This window comes from Saccostrea echinata, unplaced genomic scaffold, assembly GCF_033153115.1.
Source record: "Saccostrea echinata isolate AGI-Se365-2 ecotype Australia unplaced genomic scaffold, CSIRO_AGI_Sech_v1 ptg000056l, whole genome shotgun sequence".
NCBI classification, from domain to species: Eukaryota; Metazoa; Mollusca; class Bivalvia; order Ostreida; family Ostreidae; genus Saccostrea; species Saccostrea echinata.
Window position 1 is genome coordinate 20,627,838 of NW_026889805.1, and position 25,868 is coordinate 20,653,705.

Genomic DNA, 25,868 nt, shown 5'->3' on the forward strand with positions numbered 1-25,868 from the left:
CGTTAGTTTCATCGGAAACCGGATCTACATAATAAACCGCAAAATCGGCACGGTCGGACATAACATTTCTGATATGCTTATGAAAGCCAGGTTTCTGAAAAAGAGTGTTCGGGGTCACATCTTCTCAGAGATAACCTTTTTTTTTTTAAATAAATAGGCATCATTTTGGTGGGTTTTTGAGCAAAATTTGTAGACTTTTTTAATGACAAAATAATACACCGTATATACCAGCATTACTTTTAGATAGATATAAAAAGCTTGTTTCAACAGGGACCTATAAGATAAGATAAGATATGTTTTATTACTAATTCAGTGCCAAAATGAACATAAAGAGAACAAACTTACAAGAGAAAGGCCTAAAATATAGTTGAAAGAAAAAGAAGAAAAAAAAATCATTTAGACATACATGCACCTATATAAACATGTACATAAAATAGACATATGACTCTATATATACCGGTACTAGTATATAGGTCCCGGCATGGTTTCAAACATCACTTTTTCATTTTTTTATTCAAAGGACGGGGTGCGGTTGTACTTAACGCACCCCTTCCTTGTTCCGATGGTCTTTAGTCTGGTCTTGGTCAGTTGGAAATGAACCAAGGAACTCAGGTCAGAGACTCTAGACGCATGGATTGGTATAATCCCCCCCCTTTTAAGATTTTTACAAATTCTCGTACACGATTATTTAACCAGTTACATGTAACATGTCTGAAAAAAAATATAAGAATATTGCGAGGGGGAATATAGTGCCTTGTAATGAAACGGAATGACATGCATAACTTTTAATCTATAAAGTTTTGCAGCTGAAATTAAAAAAAAAAAAAAGATTCAGAAGTATTCCAAACTCGATTATCAGATTATAAGGTCTCAAGAGCTTCTAAGACAAAGACATAAATTTATATGTCTCTGCTTAGGACAAAAAACTTAAGAGACAGTTTAATTTTGTTTTATACGAATCCTACAATGCGCGAGCATAGATTCTGTGCAGGCAATATTTTTTTTTGGAATATCACCCGTCGTCAAGCAAATTGTTGACTGTTGCTTAAGTTCTATCATGCTGGAAGGCATTGGTGTCTCATTCAGAGGGTACATGTAACAATGTTTTTTAACATGTTTCTCGACAAATCAAATTCAAGTAATTAATTTACATGAAAGTGTAGAAGTATAATATTAATTAAGGATTCAAAATAAAATATTCTGCCAGTAGCTGACCTTGTCCAGAAATCTCGAGCACTCACAAAATGCTTTTCATGTTATCTCACAGAAAGGTGCTTTTAATCCTTATGTCAGATAACTATGTCTTTTTAAGAAAGGGGAGGGTGGGGTGTCCAAAGTACTGATAAGCTAATTTAATACTCGGTAAAATCTCATAGCTTACCCATGAATACCCTCCGATCCATGCCAACAATCTAGACTGGCACCACAAAACCCATAGACCTTGATATTATATCTCACTGACCTATATTTCATTTCCTAATGCAGGCATATAAATAAAATCCAAAATTTGATATAAAATATTTTATTAAAATGATTGTGTAAATAAAAATTAAAAGTAATAAATTTCTAAGATTGACATTTTTTTTTAATGAAAATAAATGAATCGCCCAACTCACTTCATATACATGTAATAACATACATAATGTATGCTAGTAGATGTATCTAAAACATTTGCATAAACTATAATACATTTGTACCTTTCAGTTTCCACTTACACATGTCATCTAGAATTGTAAATCTGATGAAATTAATCTTTTTTGATACTTCAAAATGGTTGCTATCACTTATGTCCTCATTCTTTCAAACCTTGCAGAAGGTTATCTTATTAAGAGAGCTCTCTTTATATGTATCAGTTGAAAACGATATTTTTAAAAACAGGTGATTGAGACAAAAGGGTTACATTATCGATATCAGGTAGTGCACATTAGAGTACAAAAATAGGAAAAAGGTGTGTCGACCCCTGACTTAAAAAAGGGAAAAAAAATGGAAAAGGGGGGTGTTCCAGCCCCCAAGTGCCTGAGGTAAAAACTTGATAATTTTTTCATAACAAGTTAGTATCTGATGATTGGATGTTTTAAACGAGAGATCGATATAAAACAGATGGCCTGAGTGATTATTTACATTTAATTTCAATTTCTGGAATTTGACTACCGGTATAATAAATGTATACTTCAAAATATTATTAAATCCAACTGCAAAGCAAGGTATCTGAAAATATCTATAATGTGCAGTATGTATATATTTCCCTCCAGAATGTTGAAAGATTTTACACAGGTACATGAAAAAGTTAAGACACCAAATTTAAGTATAATCAGACCAAAAATTTGGAGGCCTATATATAATTCAATTCAATTTGTTTATTTATCAATTAAGGGCCCTCATGGGGCAAAAAGAAAGTACATTGTAAACACTTATATATAGTCATATACATGTAATACAATATACATACACACAAGAGAGAAAGAGTTGCATGATTGACAGGAGAAAGACAAAAAGGAGGAATATGTATAGACTATCTTTATGGAGATGGTCATTATGAGACCACCTGTAAATAAGGGGATTTGTGTTATGTGTAATCAACAATCAACATGCTCAGATTAAAGAAATACATGTATATGTTATTTACTTCCTTCCGACAAAAAAATTATTGAGAGGGAAAGCCCAAACCCTACATAGTGAATATATTCTACATAATTATATCACAAAAAGCTTTGACATCATGGATAATGCTAATATACATATTATTCTTCAAGAATAATTGCAACTTGAATAAATTCTTCCACAGAAACAGATACTGAATCAAAAACTAATTTAATCTAAAGCAAAATAAAAAGCAAGAAAAAAAAACCCAACCAAAAACAATAAAAATTCTTCCAAAAACAATAATAATCCTTCACAGTGCCAAAAAGGAGTGCAAAGTCATAATATAAACAAGAGGCCCACAGGCCACACTGCTCACATGAGGCACCCTGACTACTGTTCTTCAGAAATTTCAAACGTTTTACCCATCAATAATCCCATGCATAATTTTGACCATTTATTGTGGCACCACATAAGTCCCAGTGGTCATCACTAAACCAAACTTGAATCTGCAATACATGGTGACTCACAATAACATAATGACTTACATGTAGCACAATTGATGTTTGGAGAAGATATTTCATGAAATAAAGATTTTTCCCAATAAACAAGTATTACATAAAAATTTGATCCCTGATTCTAGCCCACCCTTAACCCAAGAGTGTCCATAATTTGAACAACCTTGAATCCATATGAGATAGTCAATATGATTTAGCATTTGATTGCCCGGCTACTCTCAAAATCAAAAAAAAAAAAAAAAAAAAAAAAAATCCTCTATTTTCTCATGTACAAAATTTTTATAACCTTTTCTAGTCCAATCCTAGCCCCAGGGATCATGAATTGAAAAAAAAAATATATGAATCTGCACTAAGATTTCCATGTATTCGTAAATAAGATATTCCATGCAAGTTACAGATCTCATAATATGGCCCTGCCTAAACCCCCGGTCATGGTTAAAATCTGTATTATCTAGGATGCTTGCAAAATATTATGATCTATTTCATATTCCAATCTCTGTTGGGGCCTTACCCTATGCCCCATTGACCACGATCTTGAAAAGATTTTAAAAGACCCCATCCCCGTGTAAAACTCTGATCCACTATTAATTGTGACCCCATCCTACCCCCAAGGTCCACAATTTGAACAAACTTGAATCTGCACTATACATCCAAGTCTTGTTTACCTTGAGAAAAATTTGCAAAACTTGATTCACCTTTTGTTGGTACACCCTACATTTTAAATAACAAACCATAGACCTGCTGTTCTTCATCAGATTTTAAAAGATTTTCCTAATGTATTCCTATGTAAGATTTCGATCTCTTTTGTGGCCTCACACTACCCTCTGGGGCCATGATTTGTGCACTACCTGAGGATGCTTTCATATTAAAATGGCTAGTTATAATGAAGCTCTTAGAAGAATATTTTTAAAGATATTTTAGTATACCTTCCGTTCCCATGACTTTGATTCCTATAGTGGTCCAGGGGCCATGATGGGAACAAACTTCAATATACACTACCAGAGGATGCTTACATATGAATATGAATAATCACTGCCCCATTTGTTCTTAAGATACTTAAAAATATTTCCTTTACAAAACCTATGTAAAACTTTGCCCCCCTAATGCTGCCCCATCTTGGCTCCAGGGACCATAATTAAAAAAAAAAAAAACTTAAAGTTTTGCCTTTTCTGGCCAAATGATTCTTGAGAAGAATTTTATATGATGCCATTAAATTTTCGCATAATCATCTGTCCTTGAAAGATGGCCTTTTCAATCTAAAACTCTTTCATCTAAGAATGCTTTGTGGTAAGTTTGGTTGAAATTGGACCAGTTCTTTCTGGAGTGGAGAAGTTGAAATGGAAGAAAATGACAACACACATATGACAGATAGACAGACAGAAGCCTGAGAATTCCATCAGAAAAGCTCACTTGAACCTTTGCCTCAGGGTAAGCTAAAAAATGTTCCTTCTAAAAGTAATATAACTGATGTCAGACAGACATATAACCTACATTTACAAACAGACTCTCCAAATTCATTATACACAGAGCTGTACTTAAATATGTACACATATGCATAGACAAAACAGAGATGTATAACTTAAATTTGATTTATGTGTTAGGTGTGTGTGAATTAAGATTTTCTGCAGGAAAAAAATATGAATCATTTAAAGAAGAAACAGAGGTGTTTGATTTGACTAAGCTTTCAATGTTAAAATACCTAATAGAAAAATTGCATCTGGTGTAGTATCACCTTTTATTTTATTAGGAGTTTAACATCATTATGTATAATAATGTTTTCTAATCTTTTATTGATTTGGTATACTTATACAAAATAATTTAATTGTAATTAAACCAAAACTGTTGGAGGAGTACAATCTAAAATTTAAAGATGATTTGATATACATGTATTGTCAACAAGGCAACACACAACATTCATCCAAATCCAAAAAAAAAATAAATAAAAAAATAAAAATAATAACAATTCACAGAATTATAATTCTTGACATAGATTATATCCTATTAAGTTTTGTTGAAATCAGACAAAAACTGAGGGAAGGGGTAGTGTTTTGAAAATGTTAAAGAGAATCAATATACACACTGAATTTTTTTTTGTGCATTTTAAAAATGTCTTCTTGTATAACAGTATAAGCATATTTAACCATGGATTTTTACGGTAAGGTCTCGTCTTTCACCGGATGTCTTATCCTGCCCTGAAAACAGAATCTCGGTTTCACCAAACTTCATAGACACTATCACAGTTCTATCTTGTCCCCCTTTAATATTTGGCATATTTACTGTCATTTCCCCAAACAGTTCACATCCTTCGTCAGTAATAAATTGTGGATTTTGGTGTCTTGATCTATAAATATTTACAGTCATTTTGGTCATATCCTCAGTAGACGCAAATACCTCTGTCTGCCTTTCTTCACCTACTTTTACCATTTCCCCGATACTAATGATTTTTTCAAAATAATCAGTGCACAATTGTTTACTTCCAACCCACTGAATCTTTTCCGCTGGATCAGTGGCCAAAGGGTATCGGTTACTCTCTATTCCATATGTGTAATCACATACTCTTGCTGCTATTATACCTTGATCGTGTCCAAATTTCACAGCGCCTTTTAAAACAGCCAACCCTGGTTCAAGAGGAATTTTAACATCATATTCAGGAAATTCCCTGGTAATGTACTTATTAACAATATCACATTCTGCAAATCCTCCAACGAGGATAATTGTTTTTACACCGGCAACCTTTGGGGCCTCTAAAATAGACTTAATATGTATTGCAATTTGACCTACTACAGAATCTATAATTCTTTTTGTAAGATCTGTTTCAAATATAATCTTTGCACCAGCTTTCACTTTTAGTGACTTTTTATGCTGTGACTGCTCAATTATTTTTTTATAGTTATGTCCTCGAATCTCCTCACACAAGTTTGCAAGAGCTGGTAACACTCTAACTGACAATTTGCCTTCGATCTTCAAGTCTCTTTTCTTCAGTTCAATTTCATTCTCCATTTCTAAAACTTCTGCCTTCATCTCCCAAAAACTTCTCATCACTTCTTCACCAAATGTTTCAGTGAATATTTTATAAATCTCTTGATTCACGGCATTCCCTCCCCAATCCCCCCCACTGGCATAATGAAGGTGTTCCAACTTGTAGTCCTTTGTGACCTCTACCACACTGAAATCGGCCGTACCACCTTAAAATAATACAAAGAATTGTAGTTAAGACTCATCCCCTAACAATACATACATTAGCCTTCAATGGAATAATGAAGATATTTATGTTCACTACATTTCCAGAATTCATTGGCAGGTTGTTTTTAGTATGCACCATACTAAGTATCGGTAAAATAATCATTACTGTTAAGATTCAAATGAAAGTGCTTACCCCCTAGATCTGCCACTAAAATTCTTTGCCCTGGTTCATACTTGGTGAAAGGTGTTGATTTCTGCAGAACTAATTTGGCTTCAGTTATAACATAAATTGCAGCCACCTCTGGCTCCAAAGCAAGTGTGAGGCGGTCATTAGGGATACCAACCTGTTATAAATAAATATAAATGGTACAGCAAGTGTGGATATAATTTAATCCATTTTCAGATTCTGTAGATCACCAAAATTTTTGTGACACCTTATTTTCGTGAGATGCTCATTTGGTATTTATAAGCAAGACATAATCTTAGTGAACTTTGGTTTATGTTTTTTATAATCTTTAGTAAAGGAAATATAAGCGAGAATTAAATTTTCGCGAGCAGGATGACTCTCGTAATTAGTTTATTACATGGAAATAAAGTTCTGGTCAATAAAAAGTGATTTACAGTATATAAAATTGTAGAAAGAAATCTGATAAAAATGGAATATTTGTAGATAATATGAGCAACCTTCTCTGCAGCATTCTTCATGAACTGCTTGGAAAATTCATCCCAGATAGCTGGTACTGTAATAATCCAAAATACTTTATTCTCTTCCACTGGTTGATCACTAGATTTGATTGATTCCCAAAAGGTGTCTTTCAAGTAGTTCAGAGATTTTGCAAATACTTCCATTGCACTTAAAGGCTTTCCTTGATGATCCTCAAGCATCATATCAGAATCCAGGCACTGAAATGTATTAACATTGAAACTGTGGAATCCCATGTACCTTTCTACCAGTATGTCCAATTATTAAGAAGATGTTTTCACTATATATATTTGTTGACTATGAACTAGATCAACAAAAAGTTAAGGCAAAAAACACAAAGAATGAATGATTCTGGGGCTAAACCATGAATCCAAGGGTCAGGAATTCCATTGTTATGGTGAAGGGTTTGTTGCTTATCACATATCAACAGTTTGACTGCTTAATGTCCAGGAGTAAAGAAATTGAATCTTGAAGATAACATTAATTTTGGATGGTTTTGGCCTCACACCCTGGGAGGTAGAGACAATCAAATTCACCAACTTTCTTCCCTTTACTCGTAAAATTGGTTAAATCTGGTTCAACAGTTCCAGAGAAGAAGCTAAAAGTGATCAAACTTTACCACACATGCACAACACATGACAGACAAAAACAGACAGTAATAGGTCACCTCAGTGACCAAATATATAGCTGCATGAATAAAGAATAAATAATAAGAGGCCCATGGGCCACATCGCTCACCTGAGCACTTTGGCTAAGAGTTCGGTATTGAAAAGTTTCCCCTGAGGGGAAAGGGAGGGGGGGAGAAGCATGATTTGAACAAACTTGAATCTACACTAACTGAAGATGCTTCCATATTTCTTTGACTAATCATGGCTTTCCTATACATTTTATCTTCTATTATGACCCTGCCTTACCCCCAAGGGTCATGATTTAAACAATCGTGAATCTACACTACCTGAAGATGCTTCCATAAAAATATAACCAATCATGGCTTGGCTGTTCTTGAAAAGATATTTAAAGATTTTTTCTATGTATTCCTATGTAAAAATCTGATCCCCCATTATGGCCCCGCCCTACCGCTGGGGGTCATGATTTGAACAAATTTTAATCTACACTAACTGAGGATGCTTCCAAATAGATATGACTAATCATGGCTTTGCTGTTCTGGAGAAGATTTTTTAAGATTTTCCCTATCTTTTCCTGTGAAAAAATTTGATCCCCCATTGTGGCCTCACCCTACCTTGGGGGGGGGGGGGGCATGATTTAAACAAAATTGAATCTACACTACCTGAGTATGCTTCCAAATAAATATGACCAATCATGACTTTGCTGTACTGGAGAATAAGATTTTTAAAGATTTTTACTATGCATTCCTATGTAAAACTTTAATCAACCATTGTGGCCCCACACTACTCCCAGGGTTCATGATTTGAAGAAAGTTGAATCTACACTTCATGAGGATGCTGCCATATAAATATGACCAATCATGGCTTTGCTGATCTTGAGAAGAAGATTCTTAAAAAAAATTTCCCTATGTATGCCTTTGTAAAAATTTGATCGTCCATTGTGACCCCACCCTACCTCTGGGGTCATGATATGAAAAAAAATTTAAATTAACACTACCTGAGGATGTTTGCACACAAGTTTCATTTTTCCTGGCTCAGTGGTTCTTGAGGAGAAGATTTTTAAAAGGTACCATTAATTTTTAACTAATTTGTAATTATCTGTCCTTGAAAGAGGACATGGCCCTTCAATTAGATGACTTTCACATTCTTCAGAGTTATCTCTCTTTGTCCGCATAATGCTCATTTTCTCACATTATCCTTTGTAACTTACCTGTAAGTATTTAAATCTTCAAACACTTTTGGACTATTTTCTACCGTTCCTGTATTGCCATGGTGTGGGGAAACACAGAAACATAATGAACATATATATACAGATTTAACTTGTAAGACTCTGGCCCATTAAGTTAGGAATATTATAAAGGAAAAACAGTGGGTTACACCGAGTGACCCCAGATTGACCCTGCAAAGGGAAATAACTTTTGTAAATGTGAAAGTCTCTATTAAACAAACTAGAATCCCCTTCAACTAAGGATACTCTGTGGCAAGTTTGGTTGAATTGGGCCAGTGGTTCTTGAGAAGAAGTCGAAAATGTGAAAAGTTTACAGACACACAGACGGATGGACAGCTGGACATGAGGACGCTGGACAAAATGTGATCAGAAAAGCTCACTTAAGCCTGGGCTCAGGTGAGCTAAGAAAGGTAATTTTTCACCTAAAGGACAATTGTGACCTTATTAAAGTGTAAATAAAACTTAACTCTTATTATAATTACAGACCTCTTTCTTATGAAGTGTCATCTTGAAGTTCTTAAAAAATCTGTATTTTGTATGTCTTTCATCCTCTACAAATTCTTTGTACAATTGCTCTGCTTTGTAACCAAATGCCACAAAGTTATCCTCATCATCCAGAAGAAGTGTGGTCGGTGTCTTTAGTGACATGAAGGACTTCTCGGCTGATTCTGCCTTCCATTCTTGTGTTGTGACTATAGATGGCTCCTTGGAGAAAGAATATGCAAATCCAGAGTAAGTGGTTCCAAAGTCTATAGCTACCACCACATCTTTTTCTTCTATAAAATGAAAGTAGGGCATAGGTCAATAAGGAATTACAGACAAGCAATAAATATACTAGTATCAAAATACTGTAAATTCAGGAATCAATTTTTACTTGGCTTTAATTCATCTGGATCTGCCAGGAAAGATTTAGACATAAATTTCTTCTCTGACAATGCTTTGTCTCCCTTGGGTAAAAATGGAAGGTGCTTTCTATCAGTTTTTGATGGCTGTGGCTCTTTCTCTTTAGGACTGATTATTTTTTCCAAGGAACTCGATTCCTTGCTTTGTATCTCTGTCCCTTAGTGAAAAAGAAATGCACTTTTAATCTCTGAGTCATGCCCCATAACTGGTCTTATTTCCCACTTCATATCATAATATTTATGTTATTGTTATAAACAAATATAAAATACAGGATATAAGATATCACAGATATTTCTTTATCACAATTGATACATATAGGTAAGTGCCTGAAAGATTGTTTAGTGTCCCACATGAAATGCTGACATAGTAAGACAGAATACCATATAAGTAGAATTTTTGGCAAGGATTTAATTTTGGCACTATTAGCGAGGGCTCTGAAATTGCTAAATTTGAATATCGCTAACAATTTATTCCCTATCTGTTGCTATTGCTATCTCTCGATCTTGACATTATAAAATTGCTAAAATTACTTCTCACTAAAAATATACCAGTTTTTTGGGATAAATCACTAAATTTGCGTCTTGCTAAAACTTCCACTTATATTAAAATGAAACATCTGTATGTACAGAAATACATGTATACAGAAAGAATCTGCCTGAGGTAAAATGTTTAATCAATGTCAATTTTTTTTTTTTTGGAAAGGGGGGTCGGAATTTTGTCTCTGCACTCCAAACACATTTTCCTAAATTTCTATAATGTGTATAATTATATATCTTCATTTAAATTACAGAAAAAGGAGTAAAATAAGTGACATAAATCTTAAATAGGATTTTTTTTGATCAAGTAAATACTCAATGTTAAAGTCACTTTATAAACTTAATACATATTTTAATTAAGAAATAATTCCCGCGTCAAAGGAATTGTTGGAGAATATACTCCGATAGTTGAGAGATTTTGTTGACAAATAAAAACTGAGCCAGAAGGGAGAGGTTTTTATTTGCCAACAAAATCTTGAGACTGAGGGTATATTCTCCAACAATTCCGACAACCAGAGAATTATTTCTATTCTGCTACGCCGAATATTTAAACTTCTATATAGAGAAATCCAGAAGCTAGATTTGGAGGTCATCAGAAACGTTTTTTGACTTCACAATCGAATGCTACTCCTCATTCATTTGTATCTCAAGCATTACATGTAGAAAGGGTGTGATGTAATCCGAACCCAAAGTAATTTTTTCCCCACCAATTTAAGTCACAATCAAAAGATACCTCTATCTTTTTCCAAGTTGACACAGTCAAAATTAGATGATATCAATTCAAAATTATTGATAATTTTTGATGATCTTTGTGAATTATTGGAGAATAATGGCAGCAACATCTCTTTGATCTTTGCTATAACTGTAGTAGAATAAAAATTATATTACACTAAAATATAATTACTATTTCAAAACTTACCCTTATTGGTACGAATAAGATAGCTACTTTTAAAAAGCTGATCTCCTTTTAGTGGTTCAGACAGAGCTTTGTTACTGGATGCTACAAAAGAGATTGATTAATAAATCTGTGACATTTTGTGTACAGTCAGTACATATTATCGCATGTACATAATAATGTTAAAATCAAAAACTGATAAACCTTATATCTTGGTGATGTCTATTTGTGTACAAAGTTTTATCTATTCTGCTCTGGCCCAATAATTCTTGAGAAGATTTCTACATGACCCCACCATATTACCACTGTTTCTGAATTATCTCCCCTTAGAAAGGGGCTTGGTCCTTAACTAGAGCAAAATTGAATCCCCTCTGCCCATATACAGGAGCTTTTAGACCAGGTGAGCTAAAAACTTTAAACAAGCCAGGCTCAGATAAGCAAAATATTCTTCAAAGAACAGTTTAAGAAATAGTTATTCTGCTCATGCTAATACTTTAGTGATTATTGGATAAAGTATAAATTGCATCAACCAGAAAATTAACACTTTCTAATATGTCACCAGCTTTTGGAAACAAATGTGTAAAACAAAAGACATAAATACCTGGGGTATCTGATGTAGGTCTCTCTCTCTTCTCTGTTTGTGATGGCTTTAAAAAGTGTCCCATTGAATTTTGCTCTAAAACCTTTTTAAATTCCAAGACAAATTCATCTTTTTCCATAACAAACATCAGAAAATCATAAACTCTTTGTTTTCTTGATTTTCCTGAACTGGCCATAAAACCATCCAATGTATCCTTCTGTATGTGTGGAAACTTTTTAAATGTCTCAAGGATAATACTGGACTCAATCTCATCTTGTATTTCATGAATACGATCTAAAATTGGTTCTCTGATTATTTCTGAAAGAAAAAATACTTGAAATGTCAAAAAAAAAAAAAAAAAGAAAAGAAAAAACGAACAAACAAATCCAAGGAATTGTTGTCGCCCACTTTCAGGGTCTTATTGGATGGGGTGTAGTGATCTAATTCCATATTGTAATTGTCTTGTCTGTCTGTCATGCTGGGAAAGTTTTACATTTTTGAAGTAATATTTCTGGTGCAAAGTTACACCAAGGTAAAAGTTTCGAGTCAAACTTCAAAGTCTAGGTCATGAGATCCCAAATCATAGTACCACTGGAAAAGGTCTTGTCACAGGTAATGCACATGTGAAAAAATACAGAAGCTTTGTCTCTTATGGCAAAAATGTTAAGGTCAAAGTTCAAATTTTTGGAAAGTAAATCAAACTTCATGATCATGAGGTTAAAAATCATAGTACTTTTATAAAGGTCTGTCACAGGTAATGCACACATGAAATATGAAAGCCTTATCTTCTCTCATTCAAAAGTTATGACCAAGGTTAGAGTTTTTAGTGACAGGCAGATTGACCAAATGGATATACAGTCAAACTTTGTTATCTCGAACTCAATGGGACCGAGAAAAATTTGTGAGATATCTGAAGATTCGAGATATTGAGGGTAAAATACTTAAAGAATAAGTTGTTGGGGCTTTCAAACCACTTTGACATATTCATGGTATTCGAGATATCAATGTTAAAGATACTGAAGTTCAACTGTATAGATGGACAGATTTAATGTCCCTGCATTGTTGCAAAAGTGAGCGACCAAAATGATAAGCATTTTATATGCATTTGAATTTCGGTGTATTATACATCATACAATGCCACCATTGGGTTGATTGATTCATTGTATGTTGTTTTATGTCCCGTTTGAGAATTTTTCACTCATATAGAGATGTCACCATATACCGATGGGGGACTTCAAATTTAGACCTTATTCGGCACTCAGGGCCATTGAGCAGTGATTGTTCTTTATCGTGCCATGGGGCCTCGGTTTTTAAGGTGTCATCTGAATGACCCTCAACTTTCACTTCAAAGTGCCTAGTGCTTGGTGAAGGAACAGTTGCTACCTATTTTTTATCGACTTAGGTCAGTCGCGGCATTGATTCGAACACATGACGTTCCGATCACAGAGCGAGTGCTCTACCGACTGAGCTACCGTGACGGTATCACCATTGGGTATTTCAATATTAATCACTGATTACATTTGGTTACACACTGTGTCCATCAGATTATAGCTATTGAAGAAATTCATAAAACATGGAAAAATTCACATCCCATAGGAAGAAGTTAAAAGAATTTACGCACTTGAGGTATGCTTTTGGCAGGAATTGAACACACACCTACATGTAGCATGGGGAGAGCATTTTCCAAAATGTCCAAAATATTCTGAGCTAACAAAAATCAGACAAAGGTACCAAACAAATCTACCAGTTTCAAAATGCTGTGTTCCAACTACTTCACAGGAGATTGCAAATTTATCAATTCTATCAAAAATACCTAATGCTGCAAACTCTGTACCACATAAAAACTGCAAATGCTAACTCTAAATTCACATCTACATTTTACAAACTGATAATTCAATGTTTGAAATATTTGCTGTTAAATCTTTTTTAACACAAAGTTGACTTCATTAGTATTTGATTGGTAGCACTGATGCCAATGTTAATTAACTAATTGCTGTTAAGTACAACTCTTTCTGATAAGTGGTGTAAATATTTTTTCCATCTAAATCAGACTTTAAAACTTGACCAGATTTTGAAAAATTCATGGATGTGGATGAATGACCTCATAATCTTTTCATTCGATAACTTATGTAAAACTTATTACATCTGATTCATTTAGTAAATTGGTAAATTGTTGTTTATCAGTTGAAATTGGTCATAAAAAGACCATGTTGGGTGTATTTTGGTCTGTAAACATGCCCCCCTCCATGGAACAACAAAAGCTTTGGCATGAATTACTTAATAACAATTTCTACTATATGTAAAAAGGAATTTTTGTCTCACGGGGGGGGGGGGGGGGGGGGGGATTTTTAAAACATTATCCATTTTCTATTGATTTCTATAGTGAAACACAAATGTTTTACCAAAATTATAGTTATCTTTCTTTGTTTTCCCAAATAAATTATGTTTTGTGAAAATTCTAAAAATATCTATATAAATATGAAAAATCATTCAAATATGTTAACTTTTGAAATTTGAATTGGAGGTAGGCTACAGAACAATATTATCATAGTTCTTTATAGCCCAGATATAAAAGATAAAACTTTTGAATTTTCCAATCAGACTAATGAAACAAAAGAACATGAAAAGTTTTTACAGTATAATTTGATGAGTAATTGCATTTGGCAGTTTTCCCCGTTTTGTAGATAGAATTTCTGGTGACAAGTGAATGCAAAATGCCTCAGTCCACAACACATAAGTGAGGTACAGTTGAACTCTGGTATCTCACACACTGACATCTCTAATACCATGTGTATTTCAAAGTGATTTCGAAGTCCCAACCACTTATTCTTTATGTATTTTACCCTGGACATCTCAATCCTCGGATATCTTCGAGGGTTTTTAGTCCCATTGAGTTCAAATTAACAAGGTTTGACTGTACATGTATTATATTGATTTTTTTTACTCTAGACCTAATAAAGCAATGAAAAAAAAATTATAGCAAAAGGACATGTTTTAGTACAAACCTGCTTCTTTGTGATTATCCTCTATTTTGCTAACATCAATTAGACCTGCAAGATCCTTTCTATCCATAAATAGCAGAAATTCCAAAAAAGTTTTCATCCTGTCATCAGGAAAACCGAGAATGATATGTAGGGCTTCCTCAATCTTTTTCTTCCTCCCTTTAGTATTATCAATCTTTGTTTTATGGGATTCACCGAAAAGTCCTTTATTCATGAAAAATGTGACCATTTGAGAGGGTTCCAATTCATCAGTAAAAATATTCCACTGTTCCCTTATATTTCTGCGCATCACATCTTCAGGTTTCCTTGATCGAATTTCTGATAAAATTAAAACACAGGTAATCAAAGATTATAAAGCTCACCTCACTGAATGTTATTTATTAGAAAGGCAATTCTCAAATCATTTTTTTCTAAATTAGTATGCATCCTGGGATCAACATCCATGCAAGTTTGGTTCAAGTAGGACTTATAGTTACTTGGAAATGAACCTGCTCCAAAAACTTAAACCTGTTCACTCATTCAGAAAATGTTGACCAGATTCAGCATCTGAAGCAAGTCTAGCAGTGTCCATCCCTAGTTGCAACATCCAAGCAATCATAACAAGCTATATAGTTACAGAGCTACTCGAAAAACATTACCCTGCGGACTCATCTAGAAAATGTAGGTCATATCCAGGATCTCATGCAAGTCTGGAAGTGTACATCCTTAGTTACATCATCCATACAAGTTTGGTCCAGGTAAGGCTTATAGTAAATTGGGAAAGGACCTGTGCCAAAAACTTTAGCATGGTCATTCATCTGAAAAATGTAGGTCAGATCCAGCATCTAAAGCAAACCTGGTAGTGTGCATCCTATGATGCATCATCCTTGCAAGTTTGGTCCAGCTAGGGCTAATAGTCATTTTGGAAAAAATATATAAGGGTTATCCAAAAAATTTCAGAAAGTGTTTTCACATTACTCAAATTGCTATGTTGCATAGCTGAATCTAACTATGCAACACTTTGATCGAGCAATGGTGATTTTTGATTTGTGAAGATAGATCCCTCTACTTTTCAAATTTTGTAAGCTAAGACTCCATGAAAAACCACTGTTCATCAACTTTAGCTACATTGTAAAACTCTAACGTTGACTCAAAATAATTGGGAAAACATCTCTACTCAGTCTAATGTTAAAGCATCATTATTCATGGGGGTCCAATGTTTGTGGATCACCTTTACCCATGAACAATCACACATATTTGTCAAGATATAGGCCCACTGAATCTTCTGTATTCCATAAACTCACATATTTTCATGGGGTCAAATTTTCTAGGCTTGAGATGAAAATGTCAGTTTGTGGGGATTAGATATCATGGTTAGAGAGGTAATGAATAGTTTTGTGCAAGAAATTTTAATTTTATGGTGGACATGAATTTGTGGGTCTCTTCATACTTTAAAAACAATGAAAATTAACCCCCCAACAAAAATTAGTGATTTCAAATTATACAGGTAATTCTCGAAATTATGTTACGAAACTTTGGCTGTTTACAAACATTGTCCACCACAAATTAAAATGATCCCACAGTATATCAAAAATCAAATCATTACCCATTTCTCTTTGATTTAAAGCTTTTCTTGAGACTTCCACATTCAAGGTTTGACCATCAAGTTTTTCCGTTCCTATCCGCATTAGTAAGGACTCCACAACTGACTGTATCTTAGCTCCACCCTCAGCCAAAAAGTCTCCTATTGCAGCATCAGTTAATGGTCGTAAGTGAATGATTATTGATCCTGAGGTTGCATTTTTCACTGCCATATGTGTCTGTTCTGTTACTTGAATTTTCACATTGGGGTTTTCATTTATAACTGTTACAACTTGAATGAGTTCTTGGGAAACTGGATCAACCTCCTTCTGTATTTTGACATAAAGATGAAATGGGCCATCTGGAAATTCTAAAAAAAAAATTTGACTCAATCAATGCACATCCATATACCTTCTAGGAAAGTTTCATATATCTATCTATCTATTTATATATATATATATATATATATATATATATATATATATATATATATATATATATATATATATATATATATATATATGATATTTTGTAAATAATGCATGTTTTAGAAGGTAACAGTTAAAAAAAAGCCCCCTCAACCAACCAATCACTGCCAAAAGAAAACCATACCGACATTGGAGGTTGATATTGATATTTAAAGGGATGTCAATTTTAACTGTTACCTCTATTTATTTTCTAATACTAAAGCCTGATGATACAAAAAAGTCAGAAATTGCCATTCAGTTCTCATTTTAAAACCCTCCTCTTCAATTTTTCTCAGTAAAGAACTTAAAGAACTCCTATTAGTTTGATACTCATAGAGCCCTTAATTATTCTAAAGCAATTTCAATATTTCTGCACTTGTAAACATTTTTCTTCTCTGAAATCTAAGTAGTGTTTGTTGTTTTCAATCAATCCTATTTGGGCAGAAGCTTTAGTTAGCATCATTTTTATTCATCTCCTTTCAAAGACACAAATGGCATTTTGAGAACTGTACACCCATGTGAAATAAAGGACAAGATAGGCTAAGACCCCTTTTTGGCCCCCGGTTCGGGGTGTCTTTTAGAGTGATGCAACAGTTTATCAGTTAAAAATCTGTTGTCACCCTTGCCACAAAATGAGTATTTGTTCTAAGTTATGGGATACACAGAGGTAACAGGAAGGTTGGAAAATATGTCAATTTCCGAATTTTCTCATTTTTATGCAAATTTTCATCGATTTTACAGCACATTTTGGTTCAGAAAACATAGAGCACAAGCTTGCCTATCTATCAATTTTATATATTTCATACACTAGTATCAGATGCATCTTATGTATAAAAATCTCAGATAGGCAAGCTTGTGCTCTATGTTTCCCAAAGTGAAAAGCATCTCAAATTTCACGAAATTCGATCAGAATTGAGGAAATTTGGGAAAATGTCCTACTTTTGCACCCTCTTGTGGCCTCCGTGTAAGCCTTGAATCAGAATTAGTGCTGGTTTTAAAACAAGCATCATTTTAAGTTCTTAACTACAAACTAGCACAATTTTAACTGTGTTTTGATTTTTTACATAAAATAAGGGGCCAGATTTGGCCTTTACCATACCTTGTCCTTTATTGTTGCCCATTGCAAAGTATATGTTATTTGTGCTGATGTTGACAAATTGGTTAATGAATCTAAACCAATCAGATTTAAGTATAATAATTCATATAATATATTCATTTCAGCTAAAACTTTGTGTTCTATCACTACCACAAGATTTACCTGCAATATGAGGATTTCCAACTGCCTCTAGTCTGATAGCTGGATTCTCCATATCTACAATACATTTCATTCACAAATTTTATTTTGAGGTAAAAATTTTTGAAACATCCCTCATTTTTATTCTTACTAGGTAAATCATACCAAAAACTAAAAGAAACGAAATTTCATAATTACTTGAAGCTGTGTCTTCCTCCACATTTGTTTTGATGAGTTCCTCAAAATCCACACCGGTAACTTCAAGTGCATAAGCAAAACTGTCCAGTACCTCTTGAGATACATTTTGGATGATGCGAGACAGTAAGTTTTCAGCTTTGTTCCTGCGACTCAGCTCATCCTCCAATTCATCATGTTCATATGGAGAAAGAGCCCCTTCTTCTAAGAGTATGTCACTTAAATCACTGGGCTGGAGTTCTGATTTTAGCTGACTCTTGTAACGTTTTATCTCTTCTTCACGGATTCGTCTCTTGATAGGAATTCGTCCTATTCAATGACAGAAAAAATATATCTAAACTAAATGATAAATGTATCATGTATATTTGCCTTTAAGTCAGATGTATTTTTTCCAGATTATTTTGAGGAATTTGCCATTAACCTACTTACAAGTTGGAGCAGTTTTTGCCAGAATCTGTAGCCAATTTCAGATTAACACTCTTTCGTATTTACCCAACAGTTTGTTTCAAAGAATATTTTGGGGAGTGCCATCGATATTTGATCTTTTATTGACAACTTTAACAAATACAAAATGATTTATATCTATTTATATGCAAGTGTTAACCTTAGATCTTCCTTTCCTGCATTAGATTAAGTTTAATGTATTATAAAACGGCAAATACTGGAGTAACAGGTAAGAAACATAGTTATACCATTTTCCTTTCTCTCCTTAAAATGACTGCGTGCTTTTTTAAAAATATGCTCCTCTGTTTCCTCCAAATATTTCAAAAGACTGTAACATCCCCTCTTTTCAGATTTCAGTGCACTTTTTACCAGTCTGCCTCTCTCTTTTGTACTCTCTTGAGTCGGCTTAGCTTGAATGATGCGTTCTGAACAGAGGTGTTCAGCTGTCAACTCAAAATGAAGATTCTGTCTTATCCATCGGAAATTCAACCTAACACACTCCAAACAAATCTCTGAAAAATAATGTTAAATGTCAAAATAAAGGATTATAAGTTGCTAAAATATTTCCTGGAGTAAATTATGTATAAAAAACAAGAGGCCCATAGACCTTAACTATCCTCTGCCTATCATGTAGTAACTTTATATGGAGACATATGATCTTATGGGTTTATTTTTTTACCATATCCACAAAGACCACAATCATGGAATTTTCATCTGGCCCCATATATCCTCAGAATTCATGGTTTGTAGGGTCTTCATACAATATATGACAAATTTTTATCTTGTTTTTGACAAGGTCTTAAAGTTTTTTTTTTGTTTATTACTCTGCAAGGGATTATCCAACTTTTGTGAGTAATTCTGATCAACAAAATAATATCCTTGAGCTCCATATTGAATTAAAAACTAAAATTAAAGAAAAGGAAAAAACTACTCTCAAAGGAACACAGAAATTTTGCATGGAAGACACCAGACCTTTTTTTGTACGTCGTTGCCCAATATCCTAGCAACCTGTAGCCAAGCTTTTCTTTTCCTTCAGATTTCTGTTGAAGCTCTGGACCACCATACTGGTTCATCCTTTCCCCAAGGTCCAAGATTTAATAAAGGAATGAATTTAAAAATAGCTACCCAAGTTATATTGTATAACCTGGGTTGGGGCTGTTTATGCTTTAAAAACTGTGAAGTGGTTAATAAACAAAGCCCATGTTCACTAACTAAGGCCCTTCTGTTCTTTAACAGCAGATTTTTTCCCCTGTATATTGCTATTTAACAACTTGGATCACATATTATGGCCCTATCCTATCCCCAGCAGGGTTGCAAATAACATTTTAAACTTAGGGGTCATGTGGGCCCCCAACTTCACAAGTTTTACTCGCCAACATTGATATTTTGGGGCTATAACTATTTTCTGTTCACTTGGTAGAAAAAATAATTTCTTATGATAATCTCAAATACTTTCCTGTCCAATGTCTTTCAGTTCAGTTTTTCCTGGGGATTTCAACTTCACTTGTATGAAATTCCATGTTTTCATTCACTTCAAGATATGTATTTTGAATTAAATGTTTCCATCGTAAAATTACAAAAAGCGTACTTTACCAACTTTCACTGTTCATAACATGAAATATTTTTACCCATGGAAGCAGCAAAAAATCAGAAAACATTTTCAACATTTTTATTTCAGGAGGAAAATTATGAATATAAAGCTGCTAATTGTGAATAATACACAGTGCATCTTAATGGGATATGGATAAAAACATGCTACTGTTGATACATAAAAGGAAAATTTAATAAATGTTGAAGGAACTTTCATACTTTCAAGGAAGCATTTCATTGACATGATTCTGGGTCTTGAAAATGTTTTATAGGAAGAAAACTGAGTGAAAATGAAAGTGCATTTAAAAGTGGAACCAAACCACAAACAGGTTCAGGAAAATGTCCGGTAAGTTCTTACTTGCTGTGTGGGTGATAATATCCTTAAGAGTTGGTCGCCCACATGCAAAGTCACTCGCATTTGAGAGTGGGCAAGTGGTTATTTGCAACCCTGCCCAGGGATTTTCCCTATACCTAGTAAATAAGTCTAATCCTAGCTTTGCTGTTCTTTAGAAAAAGAATTTTAAAGACAGGATGATCACCCATTATTCTTATTGCCCCACCCAACCCCAGGGGGTCATGATTTCAACAAGAGGCCCAAGGGCCTTGAATCGCTCTTCTGATAAACTGTACAACCTATCACTTCTATTTGAAGCCTCTAAGTATCCTGTATATTTAGATAAACCCTTGAAATTCCAAAGGTAGGTCATCATGATCTACATTTTAGATGAAACACTCTGAGAACCCAAGATGACTCTAAGCCAATTAGTACCTAAGAGTAGGTCATGGTGACCTACTTATCACTTGTCATTCTCTGAGGACCCAAGATGCATCAACTAAGTTTAATGATTCTAAGCCAATTAATACCTAAAATATTTTTAAAATTATAACCATAAAATTTCAAAAGTAGGTCAACCTACTTTTCAGATGACATAATTTGAGGACCCAAGATGCATCAACTAACAAAGTTTGATGATTCTAAGCCAATTAGTACCCGAAAATATTAAATTATAGTCATATAAATTGAAAAGTAGGTCAGGCTGACCTACTTTTCAGTTGACCTACTCCGAGGACCCAAGATATATCAACTGACAAATTTTGATGATTCTAAGCCAAATAGTACCCGAAATTATTAAATACAGCCAGAAAATTTCAAAAGTAGGTCAGGGTGACCTACTTTTTAATTGACCTACTCCAAAGACCCAAGATGCATCAACTGACAAAGTTTGATGATTCTAAGCCAATTAGTACCTGAAATATTTAATTAAAGCCATAAATTTTCAAAAGTAGGTCATGGTGACCTACTTTTCAGTCGACCTACTCCAAAGACCCAAGATGCATCAACTGACAAAGTTTGATGATTCTAAGCCAAATAGTACCCAAAAATATTAAATACAGCCATAAAATTTCAAAAGAAGGTCAGGGTGATCTACTTTTCAGTTGTCGTATTCCAAGGACCCTGTCCCAAGATGCATCAACTGACAAAGTTTGATGATTCTAAGCCAAGTACCTGAAATATTTAATTAAAGCCATAAATTTTCAAAGGATGGTTCAGTTGTTGTACTCCAAGACCCAAGATGCATCAACTGGCAAAGTTTGATGACTCTAAGCCAATTAGTACACAAAATATTTAATTAAAGCCATAAATTTTCAAAAGTAGGTCACAGTGACCTACTTTTCAGTCGACCTACTCCGAAGATCCAAGATGCATCAACTGACAAAGTTTGATAATTCTAAGCCAATTAGTACCCGAAATATTTACTTATAGTCATATAAATTGAAAAGTAGGTCACCGTGACCTACTTTTCAGTTGACGTTTTCGAGGACCCAAGATGCATCAACTTACAAAGTTTTATGATCATAGGCCTTAAAATGTCCAAATTATGCCTTTAAACACTTTGAAATCGAATGCCTGCAAAGTTCAAAAAGTAGGTCACTGTGACCTACTTTTTAATAAATATGTTTTATGGCCCCAAGATGCATCATCTTACAAGATTTAATGATTCTTAACCTCTCAATATTCGAATTAATGACCTTACTTGTTTTGAAAAAGATTAGCCATAAATTCAAAAAGTAGGTCAAGGTGACCTACTTTTTAGTCGACGTACTCTGAGGACTTAAGATACATCAACTGACAAAGTTTGATGATCATAGGCCTTTTAATTGTTCAAAATATGCCTCTTAATCGTTTTGAAAAAGAATGGCTGCAAAATTTAAAAAGTAGGTCACCGTGACCTACTTTTGAGTCTACATGATATGAAGTTTTTAGATGCATCAACTGACAAGATTTGATGATCCTAGTTCTTATAGTAAGCAAAATATCAACATTTTAATAAAATGTAATTTTTGGTTAAATTTGAAGTGACCTTGAGACCACGCGATGCCTTGTACAATTTTTAATCTTCAACATATCCTCATCCTTTTGTGTAAGTTTGGTGATAATCTGCCCAGTGATTCTTGAGAAGAAGATTTTTAGCAACCTATTTTCCTAATTATCTCCCCCTTTTTAACGGTCACAACCATAGTTTTAATATAAATGAGAGCCCTTGGACCAAGGATACCCTGTGTCAAATTTGACAATAATTGGCCAAGGGGTTCTTAAGTTATGGCCCATATTCTAAAAAGTTTACGCACACCGCACAAATGGCCATAGCATTAGCTCTTTGAGCCTTTGGCTCAGAAGAGCTAACAACCTTGAACTTAAACTACCTGAGGATACTTCCATGTAAATTAGTGATCACTGCTTTGCTGTTCTTGAGAAGAAGATTTTTAAAGATTTTTCCTATATATTCCTACGTAAATCTTTGATCACCCATTGTGGCTCCACCCTAACCCAGAAAGGGGGGGGGTCAAAATTTGAAAAAAATATAAATATGACAAATTTTGGCTTTGCTGGTCATGAGAAGAAGATTTTAAAGGATTTAAAGGATCCTATGTAAAACTTTGATCGCCAATTAATGTGGCCCCACCCTACTTCCATGGGTCATGATTTGAACAAACTTGAATCTAAACTACGAGGATGTTACTACATAAATATTTCTATAAATCATGGCTTTGCTATTCTTGAGAGGACAATTTTTAAAGATTTTTCCTATACATTCCTATGTTAAAAATTTGTTCCACCATTGTGGGCACAACCTACCCCTGATGGTCATGATTTGAACAAATATAAATCAACATTAAGTAATGAAGCTTTCACATAAGTTTTATCTTTTCTGGCCCAGTGTTTCTTTGAAAGATGCTGTTAAATTTTCACTAATTCTTAATTGTCTCCCCTTGAAAGAGGATGGGGCCCTTCATTTGAACAAACTTGAATCATCTTAACCAAAGGATACTCTGTGGCAAGTTTGGTTGAAATTTGCACAGTAGTTCTGGAGAAGAAGATGAATATGTGAAAAGTTAATGATAATGGCCAAAAAAAAACCAGACAATTTTTGTACTTCCTCAAAATTTGCATTAGAAGTGGTGTATACAGCATGATGCATATATATGCATAATAAAGTTTCACAAAGGTCCTCTAGTTAGTGAAAGTCTTCAATAATACATACAACAAATAAGAAAATAAAGTTCAAAACTGTTTTGCAGACCAGGTATGTCCTTAAGGTTCATGATTCCCTCCATTTACTTGCATAATATTTTGCTTTAAAGTTATTGATTTCAAAAAGAATTTAATTTATAATAATAATGCTTACAATTTTAGCTCAACTTGCAAGGCAAAATTTGATAGAAATGGCCTACAGCTCAGGTGAGCTAAAACAAACCTTTTTTTGTCTCTTTTGCTCGGTTCTGAAGGACATCCAAAATATGCTGTTGTCTTGTGATCTCTAATCCATGAACAAAAACTTTCAAGCACTCTTCAGACTTATCCTCTAAATTTTTCAGTATTTTCTTCACTTTTTCTATCCGTCTACATTCAGAATCTAATTCATCATGGGTGTCTATGTCAAAAACTTTTTCTTGAAACAGGAAATCAGAAATGCTTGATGCCTCAAGTTCCATCAACAGTGTCTCCCGCTTACTTCTAAGCTGACTTTTGTTTATGACTACCCCACTCTCTACCGTCACTGTCATAAAAAAAGAAAGATAAATTAATATTAGTGAAGCATCCCAAGATTATTCTATTCATTCATGTTCCTTATACTTCTCAACTACGAGTATGACTTGACTTGAAATACTTGCATACTTTTATGACTATGACTTGAAATCTATTACCTGATTGGCTAGAATCAAGAGTTAAAATTTAGTATGCCCTGAAGATGTCACTTGTGGCGGCCACAGCTTTAGTGACTTACCTACCAACGGTTTGTGGGGAGTGAAGCAAACTGAAAAACCTTGGCTTGTGAACAAGGTATAATGTACATGTATGTAAATAAGTAAAGCAGCAACTAATGGTGCACAAGGTTTTTTTTCAAAACTGCAGTATTATGAACTCCTAAAAGGACAAAACTCTCAACAATGTATAACCATAAAATATCCCTTTGAACATCCAAAAATGTGAAAGGGAGTAGTCAAGACCATTTATGCAGCAAAAAGTGCTTCACCTCTAACTAGCAAAACAAGAGGGTTATTTCATGGCCATAAGATTAAGAGCATGTCCCTTTTAAAGTTTCAAAACAATTTTCAATTAATAAATTCCCAGTGTTTTCAAAGTATAAAATTGTGATCATTTTTCAACCAGACTTCTTGACAAAGATATTTTTCCTTAAGGAAAGTACTAACAAAATGAGTTCTAGTTGGAATATATATACATGTATATCAAATAGACTCACTGTAATCTGTTCTCTGAACTTTCTCTATCCTGTCATAGATACCATAGTCTGGATTTTTCAAAACCTTCAAAAAATTTTGACATGCTTCCTCTCCCTTGTTAATGATGTGTTTAAGTAGTTTGCCAATCTTCCTTTCATTTAAATCTTTAAAATCGACTTTTTCTTCATCACTAAGTACAGAACACTGAAGCAGTTCATCCAACAGTAATCCATGAGTGATCAGGTTTTCTTTGATGCATAGAAACGACCTCCTTATTATATCCCTAGGGTCATCTGTAATAAAAAAAATCAACTTACTGAAAAAAATCAACACAAAATACAAAGCCTCTGCCTATGATATCACAAACAATTGAAAGTTTTTCATATCTCAAATACTTGAATACCTCTACAGCTCAACCAAGTTCCAGATATCAAAGCTCAACTGTAAAATCTCCAATATACTTAAAATCCTTCAATGAACTTGACAAATTGTCTTGCTCTTTTTGATTTTTTAATTGTTTGCCCCCATAAAATGGCTGGGGCATGTAGCGTTACCCTATTTTGTCATTCTGTCTTTCCATCATTCACTTTCCTTTCATTATCTCTGCAACAGTTGCACGCATTCAACTTAAATTTGACTTATGGATACATCATAGGAATACGCAGGTCAAATTCGACTTTTGTCATGGTCCGATAATTTTTGACAGAGTAATCCCTCTTGAACTTACAAAAAAAAAAGAAGAAATTTTTAGTTTCTGCTCTCTAATTTTTGTAGGGATGTATGTATAAGGTTAAAATTGCATACGCAGATATTTTACCAGAAAATACAAGTTAAATTCCAATTTGGTCCTGGTGCACACAAATTTAGAACTAAATATA

The 25,868-nt window shown here is 33.9% G+C and overlaps 1 protein-coding gene across 1 annotated transcript; it reads right to left on the bottom strand.

Moving 5' to 3' along the window:
- Window positions 1-5,070: 5,070 nt before the first annotated feature.
- On the bottom strand, window positions 5,071-25,289 carry LOC133173197 (uncharacterized). Its single transcript, XM_061308152.1, has 14 exons — window positions 25,011-25,289; window positions 24,003-24,305; window positions 18,903-19,166; window positions 18,214-18,519; window positions 18,040-18,093; window positions 16,340-16,684; window positions 14,758-15,072; window positions 11,774-12,070; window positions 11,197-11,277; window positions 9,713-9,898; window positions 9,325-9,614; window positions 6,966-7,184; window positions 6,475-6,625; window positions 5,071-6,283 (listed from the first exon to the last, which is right to left on the bottom strand). Coding segments are annotated over exons 1-14 (3,861 nt in total). The 5' UTR covers window positions 25,012-25,289; the 3' UTR covers window positions 5,071-5,234.
- Between the last annotated feature and the right edge of the window lie 579 nt (window positions 25,290-25,868).

Coding starts and splice junctions, on each gene's coding strand:
- LOC133173197 (XM_061308152.1), bottom strand. Junction 18,094..18,213: donor GGAGGAAGACACAGCTTCAA/GTAATTATGAAA, acceptor AATGTATTGTAG/ATATGGAGAATCCAGCTATC. Junction 7,185..9,324: donor TGACACTTCATAAGAAAGAG/GTCTGTAATTAT, acceptor AATACATTTCAG/TGCCTGGATTCTGATATGAT.